General features: G+C 49.8%; 8 protein-coding genes across 8 annotated transcripts; 4 read left to right on the top strand and 4 right to left on the bottom strand.

Moving 5' to 3' along the window:
* Positions 1-36: 36 nt before the first annotated feature.
* Positions 37-3,237, top strand: PEX2_091550 (Fumarate lyase; the record flags this gene model as incomplete). Its single annotated transcript, XM_016746425.1, has 8 exons — positions 37-243; positions 304-348; positions 406-443; positions 512-627; positions 682-1,699; positions 1,765-1,905; positions 2,473-3,076; positions 3,148-3,237. The coding sequence occupies 8 exons, from the start codon at positions 37-39 to the stop codon at positions 3,235-3,237; spliced, it is 2,259 nt and encodes a 752-aa protein (XP_016600141.1).
* A 1,040-nt stretch (positions 3,238-4,277) lies between these two features.
* Positions 4,278-5,138, bottom strand: PEX2_091540 (60S ribosomal protein eL24; the record flags this gene model as incomplete). The annotated part of the gene is made up of 3 exons (XM_016746424.1): positions 4,278-4,559; positions 4,745-4,888; positions 5,088-5,138. The coding sequence occupies 3 exons, from the start codon at positions 5,136-5,138 to the stop codon at positions 4,278-4,280; spliced, it is 477 nt and encodes a 158-aa protein (XP_016600140.1).
* A 1,088-nt stretch (positions 5,139-6,226) lies between these two features.
* On the bottom strand, positions 6,227-6,852 carry PEX2_091530 (E2 ubiquitin-conjugating protein UBC13; the record flags this gene model as incomplete). The annotated part of the gene is made up of 4 exons (XM_016746423.1): positions 6,227-6,402; positions 6,458-6,589; positions 6,648-6,736; positions 6,800-6,852. 4 exons carry the CDS (start codon positions 6,850-6,852, stop codon positions 6,227-6,229), a joined length of 450 nt encoding a protein of 149 aa, XP_016600139.1.
* Positions 6,853-7,390: 538 nt separating this feature from the next.
* Positions 7,391-11,689, top strand: PEX2_091520 (Mtc5p; the record flags this gene model as incomplete). Its single annotated transcript, XM_016746422.1, has 2 exons — positions 7,391-10,585; positions 10,655-11,689. The coding sequence occupies 2 exons, from the start codon at positions 7,391-7,393 to the stop codon at positions 11,687-11,689; spliced, it is 4,230 nt and encodes a 1,409-aa protein (XP_016600138.1).
* Positions 11,690-12,401: 712 nt separating this feature from the next.
* Positions 12,402-13,161, bottom strand: PEX2_091510 (peroxiredoxin family protein; the record flags this gene model as incomplete). The annotated part of the gene is made up of 4 exons (XM_016746421.1): positions 12,402-12,581; positions 12,680-12,843; positions 12,939-13,051; positions 13,106-13,161. The coding sequence occupies 4 exons, from the start codon at positions 13,159-13,161 to the stop codon at positions 12,402-12,404; spliced, it is 513 nt and encodes a 170-aa protein (XP_016600137.1).
* Positions 13,162-14,225: 1,064 nt separating this feature from the next.
* On the top strand, positions 14,226-16,133 carry PEX2_091500 (fungal specific transcription factor domain-containing protein; the record flags this gene model as incomplete). The annotated part of the gene is made up of 4 exons (XM_016746420.1): positions 14,226-14,300; positions 14,377-14,525; positions 14,609-15,079; positions 15,146-16,133. 4 exons carry the CDS (start codon positions 14,226-14,228, stop codon positions 16,131-16,133), a joined length of 1,683 nt encoding a protein of 560 aa, XP_016600136.1.
* Positions 16,134-16,205: 72 nt separating this feature from the next.
* Positions 16,206-16,490, top strand: PEX2_091490 (Cytochrome P450; the record flags this gene model as incomplete). Its single annotated transcript, XM_016746419.1, has 1 exon — positions 16,206-16,490. The coding sequence occupies one exon, from the start codon at positions 16,206-16,208 to the stop codon at positions 16,488-16,490; it is 285 nt and encodes a 94-aa protein (XP_016600135.1).
* Positions 16,491-16,876: 386 nt separating this feature from the next.
* Positions 16,877-18,592, bottom strand: PEX2_091480 (MDR family MFS transporter; the record flags this gene model as incomplete). The annotated part of the gene is made up of 1 exon (XM_016746418.1): positions 16,877-18,592. One exon carries the CDS (start codon positions 18,590-18,592, stop codon positions 16,877-16,879), a length of 1,716 nt encoding a protein of 571 aa, XP_016600134.1.
* Positions 18,593-18,769: the final 177 nt, after the last annotated feature.

Below are 18,769 nucleotides of genomic sequence, written 5' to 3'. Positions count from 1 at the left end.
ATACCTTCTTTGGTTCACCAACCCAATTGTCACACAATGAATCCCACTTCCTCCCGAGCCGCGGTGCGCTCTATGGCCACCTTGACACATGCGGCCAGAGCCACCCCCGCAGCTCGCACCGCGTTGTCGCCGTTTGCTACCCGGTCGCTGAGCTCTAATACCCGTCAATTTACTCAGTTCCCCCGCCTTCAATCTTTGAACACTTTTTCCAACAAGCGAGCCTTTGGAACTACCGTCAGAATGGTATGCTGTTTTGAGAGAGCGCGGTGGACAAACAAATTCAGATAAACTGATGTGATCTAGTCTGTTGACGCTCGTACTGAGAGCGATGCCTTCGGTGAAATCCAGGTGAGTGAATATCTACGCAGCAATGGTGCCACATAAAGCTAATGGGTTTCTCAATAGGTCCCTGGAGACAAGTACTGGGGTGCGCAGACCCAGCGGTAAGACGCCCCGCCAAATCGATACGTTACAATGGAAAAAAAAAGAACAAGGTCGCTGATGGATACAGCTCCCTCGGCAACTTCGACATCAACCAGCCCCAGGACCGCATGCCCGCCCCGGTGGTCAAGGCCTTCGGTATCCTGAAGGGTGCTGCTGCTGAAGTGAACATGAAGTACGGCCTTGGTATGTGAAACTCTCGCGGAAATTAGATACTGCCAGGTTATTGACTTGCATCAGACCCCAAGATTGGTGAGGCTATCAAGCAGGCCGCCGCTGAGGTTGCCGAGGGTAAGCTGCTTGACCACTTCCCCTTGGTCGTCTGGCAGACTGGTTCCGGTACCCAGTCCAACATGAACTCTAACGAGGTTATCTCCAACCGTGCCATTGAGATCCTCGGTGGCACCATGGGCTCCAAGAAGCCCGTCCACCCCAACGACCACGTTAACATGTCCGCCTCCTCCAACGACTCCTTCCCCACCGTTATGCACATCGCTGCCGTTGTTGAGCTCGAGCAGTCCCTTCTGCCTTCGCTCAAGGGTCTCCGTGACGCCCTCCAGGTGAAGGTCGACAAGTTTGAGCACATCATTAAGATTGGCCGTACCCACTTGCAGGATGCCACTCCTCTTACTCTTGGCCAGGAGTTCTCTGGCTACGTCGCCCAGCTCGACCGTAACATCGAGCGTGTCCAGGCTACTCTTCCCCACCTGCGCTTCTTGGCTCAGGGTGGTACCGCTGTCGGCACTGGTCTCAACACCTTCAAGGGCTTCGACGAGGCCGTTGCTGCCGAGATCACCAAGCTGACCGGCACAGAGTTCAAGACCGCCCCCAACAAGTTTGAGGTTCTGGCTGCCCACGATTCCATCATCGAGGCCTCCGGCTCCCTGAACACCCTGGCCGCCTCCCTGTTCAAGATCGCTCAGGATGTGCGCTACCTGGGCTCCGGCCCTCGCTGCGGCCTGGGCGAGCTGAGCCTGCCCGAGAACGAGCCTGGCTCTTCTATCATGCCCGGAAAGGTCAACCCTACCCAGTGCGAGTCCCTCACTATGGTCTGCGCTCAGGTTATGGGCAACCACGTCGCTGCCACCATCGGTGGCATGAACGGCCAGTTCGAGCTCAACGTCTTCAAGCCCGTGATGATCGCCAACCTGCTCCACAGCGTGCGCATCCTCTCTGATGGCATGAACAGCTTCCGCTCCCACCTGGTAGAGGGTCTCGAGGCTAACGAGGAACGGATTAACTCCCTTCTTAACGAGAGGTATGCGCTTAAACACCCCCGCCCCCCTTACTTTTGATGGCAAATTCTAACTGTATGTATGATAGTCTGATGCTTGTGACTTGCCTGAACCCTGTTATTGGTTACGACATGGCCTCCAAGGTGGCTAAGAATGCCCACAAGAAGAACCTTACTCTTAAGGAGAGCGCCATGGAGCTCAAGGCTCTCAGCTCGGAGGAGTTCGACAAGTATGTCCGCCCCGAGCTGATGCTGGCTCCCAAGGAGTTGAAATAAATGAACAGCAATGCTGTCCTGTGATAGTATAGACAATTTCCGATAGGATGTGTACACTGAAAAGAATTTTATATTTAATCATCCTGTGATGTTACAAAGTTTTTGTATTTGTATGTCGTAGATCTTAACTTCTTCTGGGGTTATAAATAGCATCGATCGCGAAGCCGATCAATAGCACTAGTGAATCGGAGTTGCCGAGATCATTTCAAAACTTCCATTTGAACATTTCAATAACGTCGGGAAAGTTTAAATACAGAAATAAGCAGATCATAGTACTAAAAAAAATCACGAAGAGAAACAAAAAAGAATTCACTAGTCGTCCCTTGGTATGGAGAGTATTTATAGAAAAGCCCCCCCTTAGTGGCGGTGTCTCACCTGCAGGGCTGTACCTGAACCCTCCAAAGTCAAGTACTTATTTCTCAATACCTTGACAACTTCTTCTTCCTCGCATCAAAACTCTTGTATCCCTTCTCAATTATATATCAAAGTTCACGAAACAAATCAGTTTACCCAAATTCAAGGCCGCCGATCTCCCTTGCGACCCCGGCCCCTGATAAACAACCTGCCCTCAACACTCAATCTCTTCAACACTCCTCCTCCCCTGCTCTCACCATCAAAATGACCGCACACGCCCTTCCAAGCACAACAATCCCCGACGCTACGAAGACAATCATGAGCTCAACCATCACCCCAGTGGACGCCGCAGTCGAACCCCTCACCGATGGTCCCCTCTTTCCATCCACCCTCATCTCCCCCGAAGTGATCTCCCTCCTGCCAACAGACTACACAATCCGGCCAATGCGCCGCTCAGACTACAACCGCGGCTACCTGGATGTGTTGCGCGTGCTGACAACTGTTGGCGATATCACCGAGGAGGCGTGGAACCAGCGGTACGATTGGATTACCTCGCGCAACGATGAGTACTACATGCTCGTGGTCTGCGATGGTGCGGACCGAGTCGTCGGAACCGGCAGTCTGATTGTTGAGCGCAAGTTCATTCACTCGCTTGGTATGGTTGGGCACATCGAAGACATTGCCGTTGAGAAGAATCAGCAGGGCAAGAAGCTTGGCTTGAGAATTATCCAAGCTTTGGATTTTGTTGCTGCCCAGGTTGGCTGCTACAAGGTATGTGTTGTTCTCTCTCATATCCCATGATTCTATTGTGGTGTCATTGTTCATCGCTGACTCGTTTACAGAGTATTCTTGACTGCTCCGAAGTCAATGAGGGTTTCTATGTCAAGTGTGGCTTCAAGCGCGCTGGCCTCGAGATGGCGCATTATTACTGAGCGTTTCTTGATTCTTGTTCTTTTTTTTTTGGTTCCCTCCTGGTTGCGCCGGTTGTTTGATATAGCGTTTGGGTCATGGTCATTGGGGTCATTTAGTCCGGCGAGGCTTCGGCGAGGCGCCGTTGTTCATGATAAACCTACGCAAACCATGCGATTGTTGCATTTGAAAGAATGGAGCTGCCATTGACCCTAATCCATCGTGATTAGCATGGCCCCTCGGCACATAACAAGGAGCAACTGGGGCATTTGTAGGACATTGCATCCACCCTCACTTTTGGCAATCAATTGCGCACCATGAGAGTCCTAGGGCTGGGGAGTACTTGGTTCACCAACCGTGATCATGACGATGGTGTTTCTGCCATTGCGGCGATCCCCATCTTAGCTTGTAACACTACTGATGTTTGTATTATCTCTGCTTTCTCGAGAAGTTGAAATCAATGCATTGCGGGGATGGAGACCTAAATGGTCCCGGTAGAAGTGTGCATGAGACATGACAATCATATATCGTTATAATTCAATTGGAAGATCATCTATCTGGTCAGAAATGGGAAAGTTCAGTCTGACGGTGCGCCTATTTTGAAACTAGAAAGAAGCTTTGTACCAAAGTGACTGTTCCTTTGCGTATGTTTAACGTTAAAAGTTTAGAACAGCTCAAAACATGAAATTCAATTATAGATCGAGAGGCCGAATCTGGACTACTTTGTTGACAAGATCCGACAGAGATACATATCCAACCACTCATGAAGTAGGCCTGGTGGACATGACTCTCCAGGGAACAAGCAAGAAACGTTCCATTGCTGGAGGTTGGATAAGAACATATTTTTAATACTCGCATGGGGGTTCATTTTTTGATTCCTTTGTTCCCATTTTTCTGCATGAAATTGTATTGCATAAAGTATTTCCAGAAACAAGGTCAAGGCCCAAGGCCAGTCCTCACAGACAGTACTCCAGCTCCGGTGCCCGTAAGTTCCATCATATCGCAACCGTCACAGCCTGCTCCTATCCGAACACCTCCATTCCCAACTATTTCATAAAGAAATTTAGCGGGACTTGGCGGCGACCTTGGGAGCAGAGCCCTTAGCACCCTGCTTGCTCTGGATGCGCTGGGCACCACCCTTGGAGGCGGCGACCTTGGCCTTCTCAGCCTTCTTGGCGCTGGCGGAAGCAGCCTTCTTCTCCTTGGCGTCCTTGATGGCCTGCTTGCGAGCAGCCTCACGGGCCTCGGGGCGCTGGGAGCGGCGCTCCTTGATCACATCGAGGGAAGCACCAACGATACCACGCTGGTTCTTGACAACACGGCGAGTGCGCTTCTTGGCGACCTCCTATATATCCAAAAAGATAACCCGGTCAGTAATCTGCAGTCGCATTTTCCATCATTTGATCTGAATCATGGTGGTGACGTGGTAATTCCTCCTCTTGCTCCGTCTCATGGTTTGCGGCACCATTCGATTCGGCCTTTTGTCCCTCCACACAATCTAACAATAATCCAAGGGGAGGGGCGACCGACCTCAGAGATACCCTTGCGGTGTTGGCGACGGAAGAGAACAGTCCATGCGATGCGGCGGGGGTTCTTGCGCTGAAGGAAAAGGGACTCGGACTTTCCACGCTGGAAGCGGAAGATCTTGCTGTCGCCACGGACAAACAGCTTGCCCTAAAACATTGAATATCAAAGATTAGCTTCTAGCAGCAAGAAAAGGACGACGGAATTTATGTGCGGCGGTTCGGATACGACGGAGAGTGACAATTGTGACGGTATTGAAATATCGAAGTTTGAATGTCGAATCCGTGATGCCGGTGTTCCCTCGCACACAAATTCCTCCCAAAAGCGACGACGGGAATTGCAAACGCACCTTGCCAGGGTAGATCTTCTGGCCGCTGAAGGCGTCGTCGTAAGTACGCATCTTGACGGATGGAGATGCGCTGACGGGGGTCGGTTGGCGTTGAGTGGTTGTCGTAAATCGTGGATCGCGGTGATGCTACTGACCCAATTGTGGTGCGGGCGCTCGCTAAAGTGCGACACGTGACCGCCTCTGCCCTTTCCGGGTTGACTTATCGATAAGGTCACATGATATGTCTCTCTCTTCCAATACTTCGATTGCTCATGATCCCTGAACAGGGTAGTTGCATAGCTTGAATTTTATCACCTAGTCTCTGCTTTGAGTTATATGTGGATTTGAGTCCAAATGATAAAATACTTAAAGTGATATCCAATTCACATTTTTTTACTGACAAGTTCATGACTAAACACAAAGAACATGGAATTTTCGCTGACGAATTACTCTTGGCCCTCGATGAAGTCGAATTCATTTGAATCTGGACTACATATGCAGGTGGAAGCTTTTCGTGGTAGAGTAACTCAAGCACGATCCTCATCTACAATTATGTGTTCCCAGTCTATGCCTACACGGTTGGGGTGCATCTTCTCTTCAATGGCCCTTTCCATCAGGGTTGGAAGATAGGAATAGATGAAGCCCTCGGGTTATACATAGAGAAGTGCTCTGGTGCTCTGTACGTTGGCTTGAGCTTTTATTGCCTTCTTATACATCCAAACATCCACAAACACGCCGGTATACTTTTACGTATAACATCCCTAATGTCATCTTGGGCCGAATAGATCAGATTATTAGTCTCATGTCATCAAGGACTGAGGCGATAAGAGCGGTCGATTATTCTTGTAGACATCTATAAAATTCTCAAGGTGAGGACCACACCGGTACAATAAACGATACAATGATCTGGACACCGCAGGGACTGTAAGTGGCTGGACTACATCAAATGTACGATCAAACACTCTCGACGAGGTTTTTAATCTGCAACGCCTGCTAGAGAAAGCTAGAATGACTTGGGAATAGGGTAATGGGAGGAGTAGAGAATAGAATCCTACTCAAAGCAACAAGGTTGCCCAATAACAAACGCTTGGAATTCAATGCCTGCTATGACAAATAGAAAGGGTTGTCCCGCACTTCATGGTCGCATAACACTAACGGACTTAGGTCATAGCATGTGTCCGAGTCCACTCCTTTGCTGTTTGGATCGCGGCGGGCTCATCGTCCTTCCATCTCTGAGCAACGTCGTTGGCGAGCGGGTCATCGGGATTCGGGGCTCCAAGCAGTGCCTGAATCGAAAGTAGGATCGTACGAATCTGGAGAGCTGGAGACCAGTTATCTAGAAACCAACGTTAGATATTTGCAGCTTGAGAACAAATCATATTGTGTCTTACTCTTCAAGACATCCAAACAGATGCGACCCAGACGATCGATGTTGGGGTGGTAGATCTTGGTCAGGAAGCGGATTTTAGGTGGGGTCATAGGATAGTCGTCAGGTAGGAAGAGCTCAAGTCGGAAGATGCCACCTGTAGAAAGTGAGTCAATATTTCAATTGATGCAAGAATATTGTTACCGCGAGCCTACCCTCGTATGGAGATTGCGCAGGTCCGTGAATTGAGACATCGAAATAGCGGAGGTTATCGTCATGGGGCACAGCATTAATACCTGGAACACTGTAACCCAAGCACAACGTATTAGCTATGCAAATGATACTTTGAGCGAGATGAGCTGCTTACGGCTCTGCCATCAAACGTTCCGTCTCCTTAATGATTCTCTTGGGTAAAGCCATGGCGAACCGGCTTATCGACACGCGTGTAGACCTGGTTTGGTAATTTCAGACGAGGAGACTGTTCCTAAAGAAGACCCGGAACTTGTAAACTTTCGACGTGGAGTAGAACCACAAGATGCAACCAGACAAAGTCAATAGAGAAAAGAAAAGCACAAGTCAACACGAAAAACAGATCCAGATCTCGACGTAACCGGCCGAGGGGCTCTTGCATGGCGGGGTTATTTCGCGTCCCGTATACGAGATCATGTGATGTCATAATCCCACAGTGACAGCCACAGCCACAGCACCAGCCACGCACGTCCTTATCGCGTTATCGCAACCTAACTCTCCAGTCTTCGCGACAAGTCGAGGAGATAACATCTTCAACCATGGAACAAGTATAGCGGATTGCCATTGTGGAAAATGGGAAGAGGTACATGACTACAAAATACACATGGTCTTGTGTTATATGCATGGGTAGACCTTTGACTTCCCGGTTCCTGCAAGATCGCGGCCCGACGAACACCGGAGATTAAACAGAGCGGCAATTGCAGTCACCATGTCTAGCTCGATGGAACCGAGGCCTCTCACCTCGGCTATGGAGAGCCCGACGTTTGAAGAGGACAGCTCCTTTCATGTAGAGCAACCAGTGGGTTCTATGTCAATATCCCCCTGTGGACGCGATGTCGTTCTAGCGTCCAAGGAGGGTCTACATGTCATCGACCTAGACTCGCCATATTCTCCACCACGATATCTCCCTCACCACACACCATGGGAGGTGGCCGATGTCCAGTGGTCGCCATTCGCTGCGCGCGACCAGTGGGTTGTCAGTACATCCAACCAGAAAGCGTTGGTCTGGAATTTGGCCATGAAAACATGGCAGAACTCCATTGAAATTGTGCTTCACGCCCATTCTCGAGCAATCACCGATATCAATTTCTCAGCATTCCACCCAGATATCCTAGCGACCTGTTCCGTGGACAGCTTTGTGCACTGCTGGGATTTACGTACTCCGTCGCGGCCAGCGGTCTCATTCTCGGATTGGTTTACTGGCGCAACTCAGGTGAAATGGAATCGACAAGATCCTCATATCATTGCAAGCTCTCATGACCGGTTCCTTCGGATTTGGGATGACCGTATGGGCGCATACCCGATCAAATCGATTGAAGCACATGACACCAAGATATATGGAGTTGACTGGAATCGCGTTCGACGAGGTGCTCTAGTTACATGTTCTTTAGATAGAACCATCAAGTTCTGGGACTACACCACCGATTCAGACGTTCCAGAGAAGCAGATTCATACACCATTCCCCGTGTGGCGGGCACGCAATACGCCGTTTGGATGGGGGATGCTTGCAATGCCACAGAGAGGCAACAATGATCTTCACCTTTACAGCCGACAAGCTGAAGAGGGCGCAAGCCCAGAGGACGATTTGCCTTTGGTACATAGTTTTCCCGGGCACAAGGGACAAGTCAAAGAGTTCTTGTGGAGACCGCGCGGAGGGGTAGCGGATGGAATTGACCATCGCGAATATCAACTTGTTACGTGGGGAACAGACAGGGAGCTTCGACTGCATAAAGTCAACCCTGAAATTCTGGCGCGCGTCGGGTACGAAAAGGGAAAGTCCTTTATCTCCACACGAGGTGTGACACGGCTCGGTGCCGTATATCGGAGTTTCCGCGATGTGAATTCAGATTTAGATCTCGATGATGTTGACGTGGCTTCCTCTGTTGGACATCAGAACCAGAATACTGCGGCAGGTATGAACGCCATCACTGTTCCTCACGCTCGTGGTTGGACAAAAGGAGGCCATGTTGATCGAGTTGGCATGCAGCCGAGGTCAAATTTACGAGCCGACACAAATCCAATTGCTTGGATGCGCGGTGTGAAGATCTCAGGCTGGGACATTGAAACATTAGGAGATGAAATCAGCCAGGTCGGTGAAAAGTTCACTAAGGTGGCATTCGATTCAGTTGATGTCCGACAAAGAAAAATTTCCATCTCTCTCAACGGGCCCTGGGGTGCTGACGGAGCCTCCTTGTTCTTGAAAGTTGATATCAAGTTCCCCATGAGCTATCCCAAAACTGCTATCCCCACCTTTGCATTCCAAAAGACGGCAGCTGTCACCGATGAGTGGGCTGCGAAGACTACCGCTGAACTGCGCACAATTGCTGAAACCTATATGTCCCGAAATCGAGGGTGCCTGGAAGGTGCTGTGCGTTATCTTTTAGGCGAAAGCAGCCTGGAGGACAGCATCGCGTGGATATTGGGTGAAACTGGCGATACTCTCAAGTCACCTATCAACGGTGAACTAGAAGCTGAATCCAGCGACGAGGATGAAGTCGGCATGACCCAGAGCCAAGAGCTGGGGATGAGTTCTGAGCTACTTCGTCCTGTCAATGCGAACGTCATGGTGCCTGTGGCCAAAGCATGCGGAGCGCTTTGGGCAAACGATGGCCGCCTCATTTGCTTCTTTCCGCCAAAACCAAAGAAGGATAAGTCAGCCGAGTTGTTTGAGAATATGGGCTTTAAAGAGATGACTCGTTGGTCTAGAGGCGACAAAGTTTTTGAAGGCTTCGGCCGGTTAAATACCAGCTCGCCCGGCCCACGCGGAATGGGAACGATAACAAGCACAGATGATGGTACCTCGGATGATTCGGACGACTCATACTCAGACACATCGAGCTCTTCGGGCTCCTCTGACGTTCTTTCTGGCCTGCCGACACCTTTCCCAGCACCTCGAACATGGCGCAGTGTCGGCAGCTATGGCATCCACCGGCCGCGATCAACAGATAATTCTCAGCGATCGACTGGAGGTGGAGCCACAGTTAAATCAGAGGCACCCCAGAATATCGTATCTATTCATAATCTGAGTGATATGTTACCTGTCAAGCGGGAGTTGGCGAGTCAATATCGGATCTGTGGCAAAGGAACAGAGGTATGCGCTCATAACGCGGCTGTTGCCCTCGACGCTGGCTGCTACGAATTAGCCCAAATCTGGGGTCTGATCAAGTTGGTATTGCATGTCCGGAAAAGTCCCGGCACTTTGCCTGAGTCAGGGCTGTTGCAAAAGCGTACACACAAAAAAGGGAGCGGAATTGGTGGTCTAGGAAGAGATGGGCTGTATAGAGACTTGAAGGGCAGCATTATTCGCTGGGGCGACCACCCCCTTGGCAGTCATTGGCTTGTCCCTGCTCTCTTCAAGCACTTTGAGCGCATTGGTGATGTGCAAATGGTGGCCATGCTCTCATGTGTACTACTGGAAGCCAACCAAGAGGGATTCTTGGAGAACCAGGAAGCCAAAAAGACACCCGGGAAACAGGATTTCTCATTAGATTTTACCCCTGTCCCATCGGTAATTCCAACAAAGCTACCAGTTGCGACGCCAGCTTCATCTGTTCTCAAAGAGGTCCAGGCTATGCCCGCGCCCCAGACCTCAGCACGCTCGTCTAGTGAGATCTGGCGTCTCGATTCTACTCCCCCGTATTCCACAGGCACTACTCCTCCATTTATGTCCCGCCCCCGAGGCATCGCTGCTGACCGAAAGAATCCAAGCCACAATGTCTCTATGGCTGCATCGCCTGATCAGCAATCCCAGGCACGGAGTGGATCTGGGTTTGGATCGGTGTTGGCGTCCTCATTATCTCGTTCATTCACATTCGGACCGTCATCTGCGTCACCACCGTTGACTAGGATGGACAAGAAAAAGCCGACTCCTCAAAATAGCCCGAGCGTGGCAGCCGGACAAGTGGTGAGTAGTTCTAATCCTATTTCGAGATGCCTGCAAAGTTTGATCTGTCTAACCTCCGTTGCTCTCTAGTCGCAGACTCAATCCGACACTGAAAGCGATCACGCACCCGAGCCTACACCACCACCCGCAAGATTCAAGGTCACATACAAGAACCAAAGTGCATTTGAAAGCGATGGACCGGCACAAGACTCTTTCCTTGAAAGAGATGATGAGGAGTTGCTGTATCGGTCATACCGCGTTGCCTATGCCAATCTATTATCGATTTGGGACCTTCCCGTTCAACAAAGTGAAGTGGTTAAGATTGGAGCTGTGGCTGATCGAGTGGACGACTTGACTTCAAGCCATTACTGGAACAGCACCGGCTCCGATGAGACTGTATTGAGAGATCCACAGCAGGATGTTACCCCGAAAGCTCTTGACTTCCAGCGCCATTGCGCTAGCTGCGGCCACGCGTTGCAACTCTCCATCTTTAATAAAGAACCCCTAGTCCCGAATACCCCCTCCAAGCGACACCGGCGCAAACCATCAGGCCGCCGATGCCCTAACTGCAAGCCCCGGCAGCCACTACCAACCAGACTACCTTGCGTCATTTGCCGCGAGGTTGTCGACGGTATGCTGATCCCCTGTTTAAGCTGCGGACATGTGACCTGTTTCGACTGCCATCGGCGTTGGTTCCTTCGACCGGCCGACACATTCGACAGCCCGTTCGATCACCCAGACCAGAACAATTTCCTTCCTTCCTGCCCAACAGGATGCGGCTGCCAATGTTCCGAGCACATTGCTGTTGATGTACCCATGCCCTTGCGGGAACCAGTATCCCCTGGCCCCAAAGAGTACGCACCCATTACACAGCACAGCCTTGTACAGGCAAAACACTCTCATCGCCGACAATCTGAACCTCTGGCGTTGGCTCCCAGTCGAAAAGAGGCACCGTCCCCGAAGGGTGTTGGCCAACTCGAACACGATTTAGATGTGTGGCAGGATTCATCGCCATTTGCATCTCTGGCGCGTGGTCTCGGCGGTGGGCTGAGTCGTGGCTTGCAGACGAAAGACCGGAAGAAGAATAAATCTGTCACCGTGGCGTCGAAATTAAGGAATTCTTGATTTTTCGAAGTTGGCGTTGAACAGTGTTTTATGATTTTTGCGTATATCCATTGCTTTCTGGGAAGGACTTTCAACTCTTAACAACTTAATTGGATAATTTTATCCATGATATTGAACGATTGACACTATCCATTTAATGCACCATTGTGAAGTAGGCTGTAGATCAAAAGCTTCATTCATTCCGATAAAAGGGCCTACGGAGTATAATATAATAGATTATTGCTTCCACTTAAAAGCTATTGCCAATTATGTCCAGATATGTCATTGCGCACAGCTTGTAAAGTTTGGATGCTTGGCAATTGACTTGCTGACGATCTAGATCTTCCATCGAGGCGTTGAGCACGGACGACAGTGGCACTGGCCTTCAGCACTAGTCCAATATCAAAGCAGCGCACCAATCAAAACGACAACGTATAGTTCTAAGATTGTACCCATGTTATACAACAAATCAGCCTTAAACTACGATTTACTCCGGATAAAGAGAACAGAGAAGGATATAAAGAATGAACTCGTGGCTTCATTAAAAGTATTTCACTCTTCAGGTAACAGAGCAAGCAGCAGGGCGATCTAAAAATTCGGAAAACCGCCGAAAGCAGAGGGGAGGAACAGTGCTGGATATTTGCAAAACACATATATCGCAGCCTGACTCCCCAATCACCCATGAAACAATGCGCCAGCCCATTTACCCAAATCTATTTTCAAACGAGTGAATCTACAGCTGCTTGAGGACAGACTCGGCCCGGGAGAGGTCAAGGCTGTTCTTGGCGGCCTCCTTGGCGGCGTAGATGACCTTACCGTGGTCGATGACGATCACGTAGCGGTAGGTGCGGCCCTCCTCATCAGCCCAGCCGATGCTCTTGGAGAACTTGGCCTCGGGGTCGGAGAGGAAGAGCTAGAAGAAAAAGACGGAAGTCAGTCAATTGAGTCTATGATTTTTTTTGGGGGGGAGGGATTGGCAGAGGTTGAATAGAGGGGTGATGGATCACATACAATATCATCTCCGGTGACACCGTTGGCCTTGCCCCAGGCGCTCATGACGTAGGCATCGTTGTAGGCAAGGACGGCGACCTGGTCGACACCCTTGGCGCGGAGCTCGGGGAGCTTCTGGATGTACTCGGGGACGTGGTTGGCGGAGCAGACGGGGGTGAAAGCACCTGTAGAGCAGAGTTGCGGTCAGCGTGAGAACCTTGCAGGAGGCATGGAGAGGAGGGGGAGGGGGATTGAAAATTTCGAAAGAGCGGTCACGTACCGGGAAGAGCGAAGAGGATGACCTTCTTGTCAGCCCACTCCTTGGAGGCGTAGTAGTTGATGGGGATACCGCAAGAGGTGATCTCGCCAGCCTCCTCAGACCAGGGGATGTAACTGTTGTTGCTTGTTAGTTGGAGGGACGCAATTGAAGATAACTCAATAACTCACGAGAAAGTCACGTCCTGGGGGAAGGCATCGCCAGCGTTGAAACCCTTAGTAGCCATTTTGAAGATTGAAAGTATTGAAGAGAGAGATAGAGAGAGAGAGAAAGATTGAAGTTAAGATTGTGGATACAAGAAGAAGAGGGGAAGGGAAGAAGTGCTGTACTAGTAGGTATTTAATAGGTTACGGCTTACACATATCGGCCCATCGGGATTTATGGCGAAGTGGGGACTGGCCCTGAATTTACAAAGTTACGAAGTGCCCAGGTGAGGTGATCCGAAGAAGAAAGATACCGAAACACATGGATTATCAAGAAAAGACGGCCGAGACTGAGTGTTATCTGATTTGTATTAATCATAGACGAATCGGATGAGAGATGAGTCATCTCGGATCATTGTAGGTGTCGGCTATTAAGATAAGTTGGCTTCGGATTTAGTATTCCTAACTGTTCCTGGCCGTTCTCGGGGGTTCTTGGAGACAAGTCCTATCTTTTTGTTATTGGCGCAAAATGAGGGACCGAGGTGGGGGATGATGTTATAGAATGCTTGAATGCCTGATCTATAAGGCATAAGGTGGGATGATACGGTCATGTGATCTTGGTGCCTGTGTGCCTATATTCCTGCCTTAGGCCATACATTACACCTTGGATGTCATATCTTGCATGCTACGGAGTACACCGTATAGACTTAGCGAATTTCAAATCACAAGATCTTCAGATCAATGGGACTGATTCTAACAGATTGCCACTCGTGCTAGCTGTTGCTCCAATGATGCAGCCCTCGCGAAAACGCAAGGTGTCATCTTGCATTCCTTGCTACACCAGAAAGCAAAAGGTATTGCTTGTGCAAAAACCCACGTAGTTCTGACAAGAGTCCCGGGACGACCGCCCTAACTTGTACAGTGTAACCGTCAGAACCCTTGTAACCACTGCACCCGCCGCCGTCGCCCGGAAGACTGCGCATACTATCCATCGGAAGGCATCCAACCCCCTGATAATCCGCTATTGCAAACCCGCAATCGCCACAATGAATATGATCAAAGGAACTCCCACAATGGGAGCGAGAGCCTCGTCTCTCTTGAGATCATTTCTGAGGTAGAAAAAATTAGGAGTTCAGCAAGCAATACAATGTCTTCGTCTCTAACGGACGTCTTTGGCTATTCCAAAGACAGCCAAACTAACACGATAGCGCTTTTGCGGAGGGTAAGTCCATTCACAATTTCATATTCTGATATGATTTGATATAGAATTTCCTAACAGTGATATGCCTCATCAATAGGCGGAGCAATGGGATGGAGAGGACCAAAATTTCAATCGTCGAGCTTTGCCGAATCAAGATGATTCGGAGATTCAACGGTGTCTAGACAAGATTCCTGACGGCCCAATCTTGGACTTCTTACTGAAATATTTTGTGCGCGAGGTGAATTGGTAAGTACTGCAAATGATGAGGGGAAAACCTAAGAACTATACCAGGAACTCATCATCTAACTAACACGGTTTGTGATGCCTAGGATGGATCAGCTTGTTCATATTCCATGGATCCTAGACGAATACGAACGCTGGCGAACTGTCAAAAAGCCATCATCTCTCTTTGAGATTGAGTTCACGGTTCTCGTTTTGAGAATATGCTCATATGCATCCGAATATCTCCCTTCTCCATCATGTACCATTGAACGGATCCGGGACATGTCACTGGCGGATATTCGCCACTCGTGCGACGAAGCTGCTGACAGTCTCACGGAAATCTGTCTCCGTCTGAATTCCAAGGGAAGCCTTCTTCGCGTACAACACTTGGCCTTTGTTGGCTTAAAGGCCAAGTGTGAGGGCCGGATGAAGGACTTCCGAGATGCACTCAGGTCCGCGATACAGGTGGCTCAAAGAATTGGGGCAGATAAAGATGTTCCTTTGGTGGTTCTAGATATGGGTAAGTTGGAGGAGGAAACGCGTCGCAGAATATTCTGTAACCTCTATATATGGGATAGGTGAGTGCATGGATATATTCTCCTTGCTGTCGTATCTCTGATAAATAGTCTGTGCTGACTTTGCAGCTATTTATCACGACAATTGGACCGTATACCTATTATACCCAGTGGGATAGAGCCGGAGAACATGCCGCGTATGCGCCTTGGCTCTGATGTTGATGACGGCCATGGCCTCGAGGAATTCACTGAGCGCATCCTTCAGGTTCGCCTGGCCAATTTCTGGAGGAGCATGTGTCCAACATTAGGGTCTAATTATGATGTGATTGTTGCCGAAGAGAGATACGAAAAACTGTGCAGTAAGTTCCTGACTATGCTGCCATCCGCTTTTGCCCTCCAACCAAACAAGCAGTGGGATGCACGACTTCCGATGCTTGCAAAACAAAGAGAAATCTTATTCATATCGATATTCGAGTCTCTTTGTTACAATTTCCGGCCAGCCATATTGCTGGACGCAAGTCATCTTCCTAAGTACAAGCAAGTCTTGCTATCATCCCAGCAAAAGGCTCTGGCGGTTTCTGCGCTCTATGTTCTGCAAGGGGTATCTAGACTGCATTCTCTGATTGGCGGCTCTCAAACACGGTACACAGGAATTATTCAACCGACGTTCGAATCTGCAGTTCTTCTAGTATCACTATGCATGAATCAAAGTTTCCCTGGAGACGTCGAAAGTCACAGCTCGAGGATCACCAAGGTTGATCCTCTTCAGGCAGGTATGGCGAACTTGACACGAGCGGAGTGCATCAAGGCTATACAAGATGCACTCAGTCTCCTGCAAATGTTAGCGGAAGTCAGCAACATGGCGGATGTGGGAGCACAGAGCCTTGCCAAGCTAGTTCACAAAGTCTCTAGGCAGCCAACAGGCGCATCGGAAATGAAAAACCCCTCTCATCCAGAGGACGGAGATTTCCCGCAGGCAGGAGAAATCTCTACTGAAATTCATTTGCCAGAATACTCAGATTCGGATGCCGCAGTCTCTCTGGCTGATCTGGTTTCCGTGGCGGCTTTTGATGTTGATATGAATATGAACTGGGATGCTTTAGCTTCAAATATCTGAGCTCTATGATCTCTTCAATTTATTGCCGGTCTACATACAACCGGCACTACCCTTGCATGGTCCTTTATCTACATGACCCAATACCCGGAGGCGCTGTTATTCACTTATACCGATGCCTACGCAGCAACACGCCCCCCTTCGCTTGTTGAGCTTAACAAAACTCGAGTGCCATATCTAGAGGGCGTACTGGAGGAGGCCCTCCGGTTACACGCGACCAGTGTAGCGCGGCAAGCCGTCTGGGACACTGAAGTTTTTGCACCATCGCTTTCCGTCGACGAGAAACTGCGTAACAAGCATACTAAGGCCAACGACCGGGATGAAAGTCGCAACCTGAGCGCCTTCCACCCTGAGCGTTAGCTCGAGTACAAGAAAGGGAGCTTTGGAGAAGATGAGCTCGAGTTCAACGCAAATGCAGTGGGCAAGCCTGGGGCTAGGATACCTGGTCAACTGACAAATGACAATATACATTTTGCATAACTAGAGTAGCACTAAAAGTGTGCAATTATTAAATTCTTTTTATTTGAAATTCAGCCTATTTTCCCATTCTCCAAAAAAATTGGTTACCGAAACACACAAAATCCCAGGTCGAAAGGAGATAGATACTATTTAAACAGCACCGCAGCTAGAAGCACAAACACCGAAGCTGACAATTATAACTCAAATGTAGTTTGAGAAATTTGAAAGATATTTGAATAAGAATCAAGTCATTTTGGAATCTATGCGCCGTAAACCAATGCCATATCTCACGCCGCATGGACGCCGCTTGGTACACCAAACAACTTTTCGCGACGCAACAGCAGACTCAATACAGCCACAAGAGCGCCACCGGCAATAGTTAGAATATAAGTGTTGCCAATGGCTTTGACGATAGCATCAAGTAAGCGAGTCTTGAGTTCCGGGGAAAGATTCTTGACCAGGTCTGATTGGGCACCTAGAATGGCAGCTTGAATATCGGCCGAGGGTACGTTGGGAAGAATAGCCTCAATCTTGTCAAGACAGCCATTCAGGAGAACGGCGTTAGCAATAGCAAGAGCCATAGTAATGCCTACGAACTGCGCCAGGGTGATAAACCCAATGGCTGGGGCGATGTTTTCAGGTGAAACGACGGCCTGCGCGACTGAAAATGAAGCCTGCATGAACATGCCAACTCCGACACCCAACGGCACGGTGTAGCCGTACACTCGGCTCTGTGAGGTCTCTTGATCAACGGTGTACATGAGGGCTGATCCGAGCACGATCAGCAGGCCGCCCAGCAAGTACCAGGGCATGTAGTAGCCCAGTCTTGCCATAAGGTTGCCGTTGGTAAAGACAAACACCACCATCACTACCACGAATGGAAGGAGTCGCACACCGGCATCGAGTGGACCGTCGTTGCGCGTGAATTGGAAGAAGAGAGGAATCATGTAAATTGGTACGAAGGCGCATGCGCCCCCTGATGCGCTGGCAGCGAAGAGGATGAGAACAGTTTTCGATCGGAAGAATTGCACCGGAATTATGCGGCGTGATAAGGACACACCAATTGTCCGGACCTGTTGGATACCCAGAGCAATAAACAAGACTCCCGACACAACAAACATCGCGATAATGCGACCAGAGTTCCAAAGGTAAGTGACGCCCCCCAGGTTGATAGCCAGGATTAATGCAGTCAAAGCTCCACATTGAAGCACAATGCCGGGGTAATCAAGCTCAATAGAACGCTCTTTGATGGAAGCACCGGGGCGAGGATCCTTGTTGGGGATCAGGAAGAGGTAGAAGGGTGCACAGACAGCTCCGATGAAGAGATTGATATAGAAAGCCCATCGCCAGCCCACAGAGGACTCGCTGAAGGCGCCGCCAATCACAGGACCCAGCACAATCCCCAGACCCCATGACAAGCCAGTACAGGAGATATAAATTGGACGCTCGGAGATAGTTGTAGTCATCGCAATGAGCGTCATACATCCCACATACAGACCAGACCCACCCACACCGGCAATGGCGCGGCCCAGGATCATGACGTTCATGGAGGGCGCCGCACCGCAAATTGCAGAGCCGACCTCGAAGAGAGTCACATGGAAGATATAAAGCCACTTGGTATTGAAGTGACCATATATACGGCCCCAAACTAAGTTGGTAGCCGTCGCGCTCAACAGGAATGCAACGCTGAGCCATGAAAGCTTAGTGACACCACCGAGATCCTGAACGATAACTGACTGGAGATCGGCTACCACTGTCGCATCAAGTGCATAGAGGAAGGTCGATGCCAGAATAGACGCCAGGGTTAAGTACCACCTCCAGCCAGTGATGTCCCGTGGCGGGGCCTCCGGCTCGGCGAGGGGAGCATTGTCATTTGCTGGTGGTGTCTGCTTCCTATCGTTGTAGTAGTCTTCCGCACGACTAGATGACCCCGAATCGTCAAGCCCTTTGTCTTCCAGGTTGCTCCCAGGCAATCCCTGGTGGTTTTTATCAAGGACCACCATCGCAGCGACTGTATGGCCAGTCTGAAACTGGGTAAGATGGGTATAGTGCCGATACTCGCCTGTGGGTCGAGCTTGTATGTCTGCCTTCTGGGAAGGAATATAGCAAGGAACGGAGGGAGGTAAAGGGCCAAAAATGTGGACGGCGAAGCTCGTCTAGACCAGTGAATATAGTTATAG

Source organism: Penicillium expansum, assembly GCF_000769745.1.
Source record: "Penicillium expansum strain MD-8 chromosome Unknown contig312, whole genome shotgun sequence".
Lineage (NCBI taxonomy): Eukaryota > Fungi > Ascomycota > Eurotiomycetes > Eurotiales > Aspergillaceae > Penicillium > Penicillium expansum.
The sequence above is the reverse complement of the archived record's forward strand: the minus strand, read 5'-3'. Positions and strand labels throughout refer to the sequence as shown.